This window comes from Anguilla rostrata, chromosome 1, assembly GCF_018555375.3.
Source record: "Anguilla rostrata isolate EN2019 chromosome 1, ASM1855537v3, whole genome shotgun sequence".
NCBI classification, from domain to species: Eukaryota; Metazoa; Chordata; class Actinopteri; order Anguilliformes; family Anguillidae; genus Anguilla; species Anguilla rostrata.
In genome coordinates this window covers 27,240,787-27,254,460 of record NC_057933.1, presented here as the reverse complement: position 1 = coordinate 27,254,460, position 13,674 = coordinate 27,240,787, and the positions used below count along the sequence as shown (strand labels likewise).

At 42.5% G+C, this 13,674-nt stretch overlaps 1 protein-coding gene across 2 annotated transcripts in view; it reads left to right on the top strand.

Moving 5' to 3' along the window:
• The window catches only part of slc24a4a (solute carrier family 24 member 4a), a 42,498-nt gene that overhangs the window by 7,420 nt on the left and 21,404 nt on the right, over positions 1 to 13,674 (top strand). For both annotated transcript variants that reach the window (XM_064332818.1, XM_064332809.1), the window contains exon 3: positions 1,242 to 1,355. In XM_064332818.1, coding sequence (XP_064188888.1) covers positions 1,242 to 1,355 — 114 coding nt within the window. The remainder of the gene's footprint in view (positions 1 to 1,241; positions 1,356 to 13,674) is intronic.

Sequence of the window (13,674 nt, the reverse complement as noted above, 5' to 3'; positions counted from 1 at the left end):
CTCCCAACGAAAGTTGTTGCCTAAAGTGCCAATGATGTTATGTTGGAACCCTTTGCCTTTGGTTGTGACTCTAACATTCAAACAAACAGCTACCCAAACACACCTTAGCTGCCTTGCAGATTTCTTTGCCACATGCATCTAAAAGGCCTAAAGGAGATATTTCTGATGAGATTAGATATAATTGAATTGCACAAGGGAGGGGGGTAGTCAAAATTAAATAAAATGAATGATTAATTAAAAGATAATTAAAAGATGTGTTCAAAAGAACCAGCCATTCACAAATAAACCACCACTACTGAGAAGACCATGAGATATGGATAATGTGTGTGTCATGTGCCTTTTGGGTGACTGCACATGCTCTGCTGAAAGGGCATTGTCCTTGTGAAAGACAACCATCTCAGCAAGACAGAAATGCTTTAACATGGGGTGAATATGACCATGTGACCGGTAACATCATGAGTACACCCAAACTAGAAGATGTTTCATTGGTTTAAGGGTTGTAAAGGTAGTACATTGTTTTTGGGTAGTAATATCTACTATTTGATGTATAATGCAACTGGATAAGCTTGCTAATGTAAAAAACCCAAATCCTGTTTCTCTTGCTGGTCTCTCTATGTAAAATCCTGAGTAGCACATGTGTACCTCTAGCAACACCATAGCTACTCACATAAACTATAAGTGAAAGGCTGTTTTTACTGAACTTATGTCAAGGCAGATGAACACATTGTGATCATGATATTAAAAAGCTTATAAGATTTTTAATATCAAAAAAACATCTTTCAAATGGTCTTTTCTTTGTGGAAATGATATGTTTTTTTAGTTTTGTTTTATATGAAAAATATTTACGGAGTATGAACCCCAGCCAGTGTTTAGAAAAGCTGTTTTTTTCTGATTTACATCCTTCTGCTTTGTGACCTCTCGAGCAATGTTGATAATCACCCTTTTACTGTTATACAGTGTTACCTTTTGTTATATAACATTGGAAAGTGACATTTCATGAAACCAATGGGTTGGGCTTCCCTGAGCTGTCTGTCTTTTTCTTGCTTGCTCTCCATGACAAAAGGCAAAAACATTGGTTTAATTCAATGAGTGGCATTTTGTAGCTCCACCCATGTTTGGATTGGTTCCATGTGGTCTCATTCTCCCATTCCTAATATTGAATCCTCTGTGGCCTGGGCAGGTGGCTCACAGTTGTGATTTGGGATTTCATAATGAGTTCTACTACTTCTCTTGGTTTGCAGGACATGGACTGACCATGGACGTGGGGCCTAATGCTCAGGCACAATGGGGGCGGAGACTAATGGCGACAGCAGGGGACAATGAGACGGAAGAGGAGAAAAACTGCACAAAGCCAGGTATGTGGCAGGCTGGAAGTGGAGGGGTCGGTTGGTCGGTTTTACGAGGCTTTACACCAGTGGTCTCCAACCCTGGTCCTGGAGAGCTACAGGGTCTGCTGGTTTTTATAGTGACTCCTCACTTCATGAATCAATTGGAGCAGTTGATTACACAGTTAACTCAACTCACCTGGTGTCTTGGGTCTCAATTGGGTACTGATTTTAAGGTGAAAACAAAAACCAGCAGACCCTGTAGCTCTCCAGGACCAGGGTTGGAGACCACTGCTTTACACATTTCGTATAACAATGTCATGGTAATTATGCTGATGATTATTGTTATTTTTAACATTGTTATTGTCTGAATTGTGTTGTTATAATTATGATATTCAAGCATGCAACAGCATGAAATTTAGAATACATTTTAGTTAAGTCATGAACAGCCTTTCTTATTCATTAGCAGCAAAAAGAATGGAAATTCTTTAAACAAATGTCAAAAGTGATACACAGTCTGAATGCTGTGCCAGTGCTTGGACAAGTGGCTAAACTTTGTGTTCTCTAAACAACTTCACTTTGGCATAAAGATATGGTGTATGTGTGGTGTTTACATAAGCATGTATGGGGTTTACGTAAGTGCTTTCTATTTATGTGAGTCACTTGGAAACAAACAAAAAATATTTTTTCTTAAATAAGCTTAATGAAGAGTAATTTGTTGTTTAGTGGGGCCTAGAAATAGTAATTGAACTAATTATGCTTCCTTGAGACAGCTGCGGCAGACTTGTTGAAGTGGTGAACATTTAAGAAAAGTAAACAACTCGTACATCTTTCTGAGTACAGACACATTGGCGTTTGTGCGTCTTTGCGTTAGCTACGATTTTGATTTGAAAAATAGCATCATACTGTAGTTTTTCTGACAGAACAGACATTTACAAATTTGTTTTTTATTTTCACTGGTGTAGTCAGTGATGTTCCAAATGGTGATTGTAGGGAGAGGTATTGGCAAATGCTTTGTGGGGATTTTATACCATCGCTATTTTCCCAAATGTGCGAGGTGCAATTGACTGCACACATGTTCAGCTGATACCCCACCAGCAAATGAGGTTGTGTACAGAAACAGAAAGCACACACATTCTATCAATGTCCAGGTTGTGTGTGCCTTCCACAATGTCATCACAATATGGTTGCAAATACACAAGTGAGTCCTTCATCTTTAGGAACAGTCACCTGTTTGAGAAGTTCAGACCGTGATGAAGATGGTTGACTATTGGGTGTGGAATTAAACATGAAATATTAAAACTGTTTTCTGAAGTGGTTACCTGTGAGACATGTGAACATTCTCTCTGCACATTTGAAGCTGACAGTGGCCATCTGTTGCTGACACCTGTCCAAAATCCAACTTCATTAGAGATGGAGTGGTACAAGGATGCGCACATCTTTGCCAGAAATATGGTGGACTGCACATTTGGCATCCTTAAGAGCTCATTTCATTGCCTGGACCGTACTGGTGGAGCTCACAGCCCAGAGGAAGTGGCGCTGGTGTGGGCTGCTGCATGCTCCACAATACTGCGGTGCGCAATGGAAGGGCAGAGAAACTGTTTGAAGTGGAGTGAGAGGAGAAGAGCGGGGCTCCTAAGCCCATGTGTATGGGAGATGGTAGACAGAAGCGTGCAGAAGTGATTTGCAGTTGTTTCTTGTGAGCATTGTTTGAGTTTTTCACCCTAGTTTTTCCCTTTGCAAAATAAGTCCAAGGGATGGTTTACCAAAATAGCATTATGCAATAATACACTACATTATTTATTTGACAGATGCTTTTATCCAAAGCGACTTACAATAAGTGCATGCCGAAGGTCATTGGAACTACTACGAAACACAGGTCTGATAAGGTACAATACTCGGCATGTATCAGTTATCCATAGTCATGACCACATTAAGTCCAGTTCACACAGTAAGCATAGGCTAGGTCAGAAAGTTATGGTAAGTCAAACTAAGAGGCATGACAACAAGCTGCAACATCAAGATAATTCAAGTGCAATATACTGTAAGCGCTGGATGGAGGTACAAGTGTAACATGAAAGTGCTACAGTAACAAATTTAGAAGGATACAACAGCGATCCTAGATTGGGAGTGCCCTGCAGAGTAGTGATAGTTGGTCCGCGTGCAGTCTGAAGAGATGCGTCGTCAGACCACAGCGGAAGATGGGCAATGACTGAGTAGTTCATAGAGGAGCAGGGAGTTTGTTCCATCACTTGGGAGCTAGGGTGGAGAAGCGAGAACCACTCACCCGGAGTGCAAGTCACCCTGCTGGCAGAATGGAGTGGTCAAGCTGGCGTGTAGGATTGAATCATGCCCTGGAGGTAGGCAGGAGCTGTCCTGTTGGCTGCAGTGTAGACCAGGGTCAGGACATTGAACCTGATCTGGCGGTGACCGGTGGCTAGTGGAGTGACCTCAGCAGGGGGGTGACGTGTGAGAACTTAGGAAGGTTGAAGACAAGTCGGGCAGCAGCATTCTGAATTATCTGTAGTGGCTGTATGGCACAGACTGGCAGGCTTGCAAGTAGGGAGTTATAATAATAATAGTCCATGGGCAGTAGTTTCCATAAACTAGCCTTTCTCCCACTGCTGCTACGCTGCAGCTAATAATGGCTTCAGGGTCCAATTTCACTATTGGCTGCAACATAGCAGTGGGGGCAGAAGGGCCGGTTTGTGGAAGCTACAACCCATTGACAATTATTACAGAATTATGCGATTTGGGTGAACCATCCTTTTAATGAATGATCTACTGTATGCCATCTTTTCTTTGGTCTGTCGCCTAATGTCTTGCCAACATTTTTTTTTAAAGTCAATTATAGATCTTTTCATTTTGCTGACAGTATTTGCTTTAGCTGTTTTTCTTTATGCTGGAACAACATGTGTCTTAAATACCGGCAGTGCATTTAAATAAACTCCCTGAGGCTGTGCTCATTTGCATAACCAGTCTTAGTTAAATACACTGCTAAATTGAAAACATGCAGCGATGCAGAATTTTGAGGGCCTGACTGTAATTGCAGCCTGCTTTGTAAATATGTCCCTAAGTTTTATTTTACAGGTGAAATTACTGCCTGTTCATCTTGGGGGCAAATAATGTGATATGTTGAACATGTGTTTTTTGCACCTACCTAGAAAATTCAACATATAATAATACTATGACAAGACAACTGCTACAACTGTGGCTACTACATGTTAGAGAAGTGAGGATTAAATAAAAAATGTTAATTTTCCTGAATCCAGCGGTTCCGACTGTCAGTGCCCTTGTTAAAATCTTCAGCACTCTGACAGCTGAACACAAATTTAATAATTCTTACTGAAAATGAGAATTATCAATTAAATCGCCAACTTTATTGATAGGTGAGTCTAACAGTAGCCTGGTGGAATCAACCAGCAAGTCAAAACAGACTCAAGTTAAATCATTTTATTACGTGAGAAACAGTCAATTGAAATAATTAATTCATTATTGAATATAGGCTCCCTGCTTAGCATTTACTAACCAGAAGACCTTAAATGAGATGTTAATTTGAAATAACCCAAAAAGGGGGCGGGCGGGTGGACATCAGGCTAATTTACAACAAGGACTAGCCTATCTAAAATCTGACAATTTGCTTGTTAATTAACATGATCTTATGTTGTTGAAAGCAGGGCTAAGCACTGAGATATCAAAAGATTCATGGTTTTGGCCTCTTTCCATATAAATATGTTGGGATGTAATTCCCCTCAGCTATTGTATACCTCTACAAGATGGAAATTTTCTACTGTTTTTAACAACAGAGGTGATGGCTGTCCAGGCAGTGGTGTAATTTCTACCTTTTGGGAAAAGTATTATCCATGTGTCAACGGCAGTTGTATACTGACCTCGGCATGGCACGGAGCTGGGACTGCCTCCGTAAATGTGCATTCCAAACCGGCCATTTCATAATGTTGTATATCCAGTGCATAATTTAATTTATGCAACATTCTAACACTTTCATTAATAATAATAATATTAATATTAATAACATCAACAACAATAATGCATAGTAGTGCCTGCCATTCTCTATCAGCGTGGGTCATGATGTTTTTCAGGCCATTGTGTGTCCAACCCCAGCCCCACCCCTCCAGCAGCAGAGAGAGCTCATGCCCAGACCAGGGTTTCTGCCAGTCACTGATAAGAGGCATCTTCCTCGATGGGCGTTGATGTGCACCATGACTGTAATGTACACTGGGACTTCCTCACAATCTTTTAATGGTGTGTCACAGTTATTCCTGTGCCAAGTGAACAATTCGGGGGAGTGAACGATTAGGGTTATGCATTTCAAATACCCGGGTCCATTTACACAAAATACACCCTTACTGTCAATTTTAAATTTAGATTTTTTTCCGTTGTTTGAAAATACTTAATAAAGTTAGCACTGCATGTGCAGCATTCAGCAGCCCAGCATTTTCTCTACTCAAAGCCAGTCAGATTGTTGTTGCTTTGTATTTCAGTGAGTTTGTTTCTCTCGAATGCAACATTTAAAGGTTCATCTCAGTAGTTGAATCATTTTAATTGAGGCAACTTTAGGCAGGATACTGAAACCGAAGCAGCAATCCGTATTTACAGAGAACCCAATCCTAGTATGTATTCTCCAGTCATACCAAGGACTGTACATATCTAAAAAAAAAGTAGATGTGCCTGTTTTTAAAGAATTTAAAAACAATTATTCAGATATCATTAACCTTTAAGATGTGATGCACAAGAACCAATGGTTAAAAAAAGTTACAAAAAATATATATTTCATCTTGAAAAGTGGAAGAGTTGTATTTGGACAGTGGCCCACATTTTTTGTCCATAAAATTATTAGTCTTGTCCAAATAACACTAACTTAACAAATTTGGCACGTGGGGAGACATTAGACAAATAAAAAAACTCCTATTGTGACTACATTTTCTTGTGGGGGACTTGTGACTTATTTTGACCGTATTGTTACCATTGACTTACATTGAAACGAGTGGTATACTGGAGCCAACCGCACTGGCACTAGTGGGCAACGTCTCTCAACAAGACCAGGAAGTGAGCTTCAAAAAACCAAGCCTAGTTTTGGCTGCTTGGTGTTAATCTATACCAAAGTGATGGAAAAAGGAAAGTATGGAGAATGAAAGGAACAGCTCATGCTCCAAAGCACCCACCTCATCTGTAAATCATGGTGGTGTGGGGATGTATGGCTGCCACTGCAACTGGCTCACTTGTCTTCATTGATGACATGACTGCTAATGGCAGTAGCAAGATGAATTCTGTGTTCAGTGACATCTTATCTGTTCAAATCCTGCCAAATGCCTCAAAACTCATTGGCTGGAAAACAAGTTTATGATGAAACAAGTACAAGTACATAGATTGTTTCATGTCCTGAACCCACACAGGTGTAATTTCTTATGTGGGTTGGGAACGTGAAGTCTGTTTTGGGCATGCTTGCTATTCAGCTGTTCGCAATTTAGTGAGAGGCTGGTGGTGTAGCAATGCTCAGTGGTGCCAGCTTTGGCACTGGCAAGTTTTGATTATTTCTTAAAATGATGTCAATGTCAAAAATGCCATTTGATTTAAAACTGCAAGACTCATTCTACATCAGAAATAGATGTCCTTGCATTTGCTTAGTGATTCTAGCTCTGTACAGCACTGCCAGTTCAAAGCTTTGTATTTTTAATGCTAACTGCTTTTACTTTAGCTTGTCTGGCAGACATATTGCATCACTTTGGATTGAGATTTTGAAGCCTGAAAAATCGTGTGATTTGAAAAGCTTGAAAGTTAAAATTGTCTGCTGAATGTTTTCCCGATGGACAATGATGTATGGTGAATGCACCGGGCCTGAAGGCCAGCAGATCATCAACGGATAGCGGATGTACTCGGTTCCTTTTCTCATTTGTAGTTCTTCAGGTTCTCTTGTCAAGTTAAATGATGGTTCGCCCCAAAATGAACCCTTAAAATTCCCCGTTATGAATGTTCATATGACAAGTGGCTCTGGTTGCAGCTTCCAGACTGCCTTCTACAGGGCCGTGCAATGAAATATGTATTTTGGAAAGCAGCGAGTATCACACTCCATTAAAGACAGTTTTCTTTCCATAAGCTTCTTCCACTGCATGTTCCTCCACCAGGATGTGTGCATTAATATTCTCTGCACACTCAAATGAGAGAAGTCAGGTGACGCAGGGAAAGCAGCGATGCCCTGTGTCTACCTTGCCTACCCTGGCTCCACATCCCTGGTTTGTCTCTCTTTCCCCATTGCTTTTTGCCTTTGTCTCTCCCCACTCCTCTCAGGCTACTTGTACTGGTGGACTGGCCTCAGTCTACCAATGTCCCATATTTGTGAACTGATGTGGAGAAGAACTTGTCCATTGAGACAGATGAAATAACAGGCCAGTTCTTGAAATTCAACTTAAATTGCACACTGGCTTTTATAAGTCTCCGAGTATAGTTTTCTGGTTAGTTTAAAACTGTACAGTATGTAGTTTCCACTCTGTTTTGGGCTGTGACAAGTCACATAATGGTGGGTTACTCATGTAACCGTACTTGTTACATGAGGGGGCAGAGAAGGGACTGCCAGGTCTGGTTCAATTTTCAAGTCACTGCAGTTTCGTGAGAAACCCATGCATTCCCTTTCATTTCAGCATGGGCTAGCACAGGGTTGGAGATGTGTACCTGAGCCGTCATGCGGAAACCCCTTAGGGACACAGCCCTAACGGCAACGTTACTGTGACAAGGGTGTACAGCACTGAGTAAATATTCTGTGCTCTGTGTGGCCCAAGGTAAAAAAACAAAACCCCCGCTGTGTTGTCTGTTTGAACGCAGCAATTCTTGTAAGCAATTATCAAGCAATAACATGCGGCTGGGAGGATATTAAGAGAAATCCAGCCGCCGGGCTGCACAGAAGCAGTGTCTGAGCCATGGGATTTGCAACTTCAAGAGAACCGCTTCTAACAAACACATGCCGACGTCCGTGCAGCCGCTGCACAAATCTCCTCGCACCGGGTCGGCGAGAGGGAGCTTTGCACAGCCTCTCTCCTCTGCACCAGCCACAGTCGTGAACTTGGCAGAACCCCAGCCGGAGGCGGGAGCTCTCACCGGACGACCGATTTCTCTGCCGCAGTCTCCAGCACGCGAGGGAGAGGATGGCATTGTGGGGGGGGGGCACGGCCTCCTCAAGAGCGGCCCCCTGCTGTGCCGAAAGCGGCCCGGGACGGTACCAGCATGGCGAGTTTCACGCGAATGTAACCTGGACGGTGCGGACACGTCTGTCGCCCGTGCAGACGAGTCGGCGAGTTTGGAACGAGAAACTCCAGGTTTGAGCGTTCTTTCCTGCGGCTCTTTTGGGGTGGAGCAGCGTGTGCTGCACGTTGCCCTCGTTTCCTGAAGCCTGGGTCATTAATCACTTGAGAGGTGAATCGGAGGCTGGCCCTGACGGCAGGGGGCTGTCGGAGATGGGGAGTAACTGGCACCTGAGAGATGTTCTTCCAGCCAGCACTGCAGCTAGTACGCTGAAGCTAGCATGGACATTGCATTAAATTTATCATCTGTGAGGCCACCCTTTGCATATGCCAACCCCCCCCCCCCCCCCCCACCTCCCATGAAGGTGATTATCCCCTGAATGAAGCTTGGATGGTGCATGCTAGTGCGTTCCTTTATTCATTAGTGCTAGATGGTGCATTCTTTTTTCTTCGGCCATGGAAACACCAGCCTTCCGCAAAGAACTATCTCTTAAGTCAGTGGAAGTGATAGGAGTGCACAACCGCAGTGCACATTAATAATAATTCATAAATACTGGTAATCCAATATTTGTTTTTTGCTATGCATGCGACCACATGCACGGTGTGCTCTAACAGGCTCAGATCAGGGGGCAAGATATCGGCAAACCAAAGACAGACGCTCGGCGCGGTGTGTTGTCTTACATGGTTACATTATCAAGCTCGCTTAACCAAGTGAGGATATTACCTATGCGCAGCCAGAGGCCCGGGACAAAGTGTTACTGTTTTTATTGCCTTTCCTCACTGAACGACCGCACAGCATGCATTAAGTTGAGAAGAGCTGCGAGGAGTCTACTGCAGAGTCATGAGCAGAAGTGCGGTACGGTGGGAATTGATGGATGATTCCTGGTGGAATCACAGAGAGCTCCAGGGACTTGCTTAGGGTCCGTGCTTACAACCAGTAAGATTGGCACTTCAAAGACTATACCATCCTCCTCCAGGATATGACTCTCAGACTCAATGCATGGAGTGGTGAGGGGGGGGGGGGGCGCTACTCACAGAATTGAACATAGACCGTTCAGGGACTGTGTTCAGGGTACGAACAGGAGGAAAGTTTGAGCTTTCATCTTTTCCCCCGGGGCGACTCAACACAAGCGCCCATCGAGGTCAGGGGGGAGGGGGAATTAGCTCAGAATGCAGAATGCGCAGAAGTGTTCAGGGGCCGTGCGCACGCTGTGAACAGGAGGAAGGTCGATGCCTTCGACTTGTCTGTCCAGAGCAGCTTACACGCAGAGCCTGGTCGGTGGGGGAGACTTATCGCTCAGAGACGAATGTAACCACCTGTTCAGGAATACTGTGTGCACAGAGAGAAGGGTGGGAGAACAGGGGAAGGGTGGGAGCCTACGTCTTAATCCTCCAAAGGGAATTAAGCCGGTACAGGTAGATGGAAATGGGCAGCGGACACTTGGCACATACCGTAGCTAATGAATGAAGGGACTGAGAGAATTCTTTCAGCTAATGCAGTCTTTTCTCTCATTGATTCTCTGCTCTTAGGGGCATATTCAGTCCTAAGATATGCAAGCATAAAGTCTACTTAATTCCAAACTTGCAGACATTGGCAGTTTGACTGCATTTTGAATTGGGTGGTTCAGTGAATGGGAGTACACGCACACGCACTCGCGCACACACACACACACATGGGGCAGAGTATGAGATGTCCCATGTTAGCCAGAGATAAGAGCATTTGGGCTCAAAAGCATTTAAGCAGGTGTGAAATTTTTTGAATCGGCCTTAGGTGAGAAATTCACTTGTGAAAACACTACTCACTCTTGAAATAGAGGAGCATATTTATTTTAGAGTAACACACAATATACTGCGAGTTTGTGCAGCTGAAAGAAAAGCTGAGTATATTATTAGCAAAGCTAATAACACAGCACGGTATACTATTGCACCAGTCACAAAGTTACAGAAAAAGATGCTGAATAGAGGTCTCGCTCCTGGTTAAGCCTCATTCCAACAGAAGGGGCAGGCCTGGGCCTATGGCAAGTTTGATATCTAGCCAGTCCAGTCATTTGAAATTGGATATCGCAAACCTCTGACAGTTCATCCTGAAATGAAAGGATTTATCTTTCAAGTGAATCAGGGGAAAATTCTCCAAATGCTCTTCCCTAATTTGAAAAGTATTTATTGATTCAAGATTACAAGCCCAAGTTACTCAGTCAGAGCATAATTTAGATCATATGCAATTTACACACACACACCCCACACACACACACAGCCTGTATGTTCTACACTATAGTGCTATACATTTCAAATCACAGTCTCACTTTATGCTAACGTTAGCTTACATTCCCACGCAATGAAATGTAGTATTTCATATGTTGTATATATTATATAAATGTCCATACAAAGTGTACCTCCACAGTGAGTGTGATGTTTATGCAATTCACAGCAAGAACTGGATTGTCGTAGACGTGCCCTTGACCCAGTTGGTGTACAGTGATAATCAATACAGCAGCTGTCCTTGGGTGGGTCTGCAGTGCCTAGCTGTGATTGGTTGATTTCGTGCAGCCATGATTGAGGTGGGTAGTTAGTCACACCAGGGAGCAGGTGTCATCTGTGTCATGTGGAAACCTCATCCTGCAGGAGAAGGAATCGGGGGGGGGGGAGGATACACCTGTGTACACAGCAGTGTACTGTATGTACAGATATACCTCACAGTGTAATTCACACAGTGAATAATAATAATAATAAATTAAACAGGCTCATTTTGAATAGCATGGTAGTTACAATTTACAGTTGGTTGGCCTTGGGCACACGTGAGAACAATGGGTGCAGTTTATGCAAACTATACCCGCATTTAGTTCTTTATTTTAAGGGCACAAAGATAATTGTAAAAACCCCAGGGTAGACGGTGTTGGAGGTGCATGTCTGAATCAGTTTTAGTATTTTGAAAACACTAACGCGACTAGTACAAGCTGGTGCATGGAGCATCAATGCAGCATTTCAGTTTGCATCACGTTGGTAAAGGTGTGATGAAGGTGTGACCATGCGCTGGCCAATCCAGATGCTTTACACATTCCCTTTACATGAAAGGTTGTGTCCAGTATCCTTGTTTCCCACTCTTTGTTTAAACTGTGTATCCTTTCTGCTGGCTTGACTGTTTTGCCCTTAGTAGAATGCAAATTTAACAGTTTGGTGTTTCTGATTGCAGATATTGCAGATAAAGTTAGTTCTCTTGGTTTATGATTGATTCTTACATGTACTGAAGTATGCTGATGTTCACCAATAATATGAATGTTAAAGGCATACTATTCAGGATTTTAACCTTGAAAATATAATAAAATAACCATGCTAAAACATAACTATGATGCACTATCAATCTCTGTCTTTGCACCTTTTACCTGTATTTGTTATTCTAAAATGTGTTCGAGATATTTCTGGGCATGGCACTCTTTCCTGTATGGGGAGGGGTGGGTGCGGCTACAGAGCCTGTGGTTTTGGATCAGATCTCAGTGGAGTCTTTGTTGCTAGATGCAGAGAAGCAAAAAGACAAGCTGACCGGCCTCGTTCAAGAACTAGAGTTTGGAGCTGTGGAACCATGGAATTGTTAGCGACGTGAAGTTGGCTTGTTTTCTGTTGGACCTGTAAGTAATGTTACCTGTAGCTATCCAGCTACGGTTGGCAGACATCTGGTTTTTGACCATAAGGTCCAGTTTTCAAATTATTTGTAGATGCCTGGTCCATGGTCCCAAGTGAGCGATTGTAGAAATTTACCGGTAGTTTCTAAAGAATTCACGTGTCAGTGACTTGGTCGAGTAGCCTACTCGGGATGAGGGAGGAGCTGAAGATGGAGAAGGAGACTTTTAAAAATGTAAACCGTACCACAGCAGACCCCAAAAAAAAAATCCTGCATTGCATGCCTTTAACCAGTGGGCTGTCAACTTTAATTTTGGCAGTTGTACTCTAGGTGTCCCTGTGGACACTCCTAGTTTCTAGTAATTGGCAATCAGCATATACACAACTAATTATACAATTAGGGACTAATCATTATTAAGGTCCAAATAAATGATCGGTTTGCATGACTTTTCTCCCTGCTCCTGTTTTTGGTGTGCCCCTGCTGCAAACTGCTTGTTTTAATTTTTCAACTTGCTATATTTTTCACTGTAGAGGAGGTGCTCATTTTAAATATACATTAACTATCCCCTCAAAGAAAAACTATATTTAATGTAGTGAGCATTTACAGCAGACTTGTCTAATACACCTCTTCCCATGTGCCTGGCCCTGGCTGTAATTGGTATGTGGTAACTGGCTGATTAAGTGAGATTATTGCTATAATTAATTTAATTAATTAGTGATCGTTTGACATGACTTCTAAAAGAAGCTCTGTTGACCACTTGGTTGTGGAGGACTAAAATGCATGCAAAATAATACCACGATTATTTATCCAGGCGCTACTCATAATTAGTCCCTAATTGTATAATTAGATGCGCTTGGATTCGACGGATTCAGTAACAACTGACAAGCAGCATTTGGCCTGGGAATTTTTCATTTTGTATCTCAGAATATGTCCGAAGGCATTTGGGTATTTTTCTTAGAATGCTTTTTGTAATATTGAGGTTCAGACAGACGGGAATAGTACCAAGTGGGAGGATTGCATACAGGCTACAAGCTTTTTAAGATCAAAAATCCTGTTGACCTACAGAAATTTGAGCTGATTGACTGGACAGTGTTTTCTTTTTCATATCACAGTTGTGACGTTCTTTGAGCTTTTCTGTTGCTTCATTGAATGATTTAATACATTCACTGTTGATTGTTCCGTCTGTGCTATGAACCTGTTGTGTAAATGTTCTATATGCATTTATCAGCTGCTGGAGTTCATTGTAGGTTTTTTTTTTTTGTGAATTCTTCCTTTCTCTCAGATCTCTGGATGAGGTCAATCTCTTGCCATTTTGTGCAGTGAGAGACAGCTGTTTGTCCAAACCGTTAATACCCTCCAACAATGTCCTAAGCTCCTTTAATGGGCTGGTGCTGTGTGTATTGTTAATCTCCATCTCCATAAACCTTGAATAGAATTTGATGCATTTGAAATGGTACTCCACAGGAACCAGGTTTCCCAT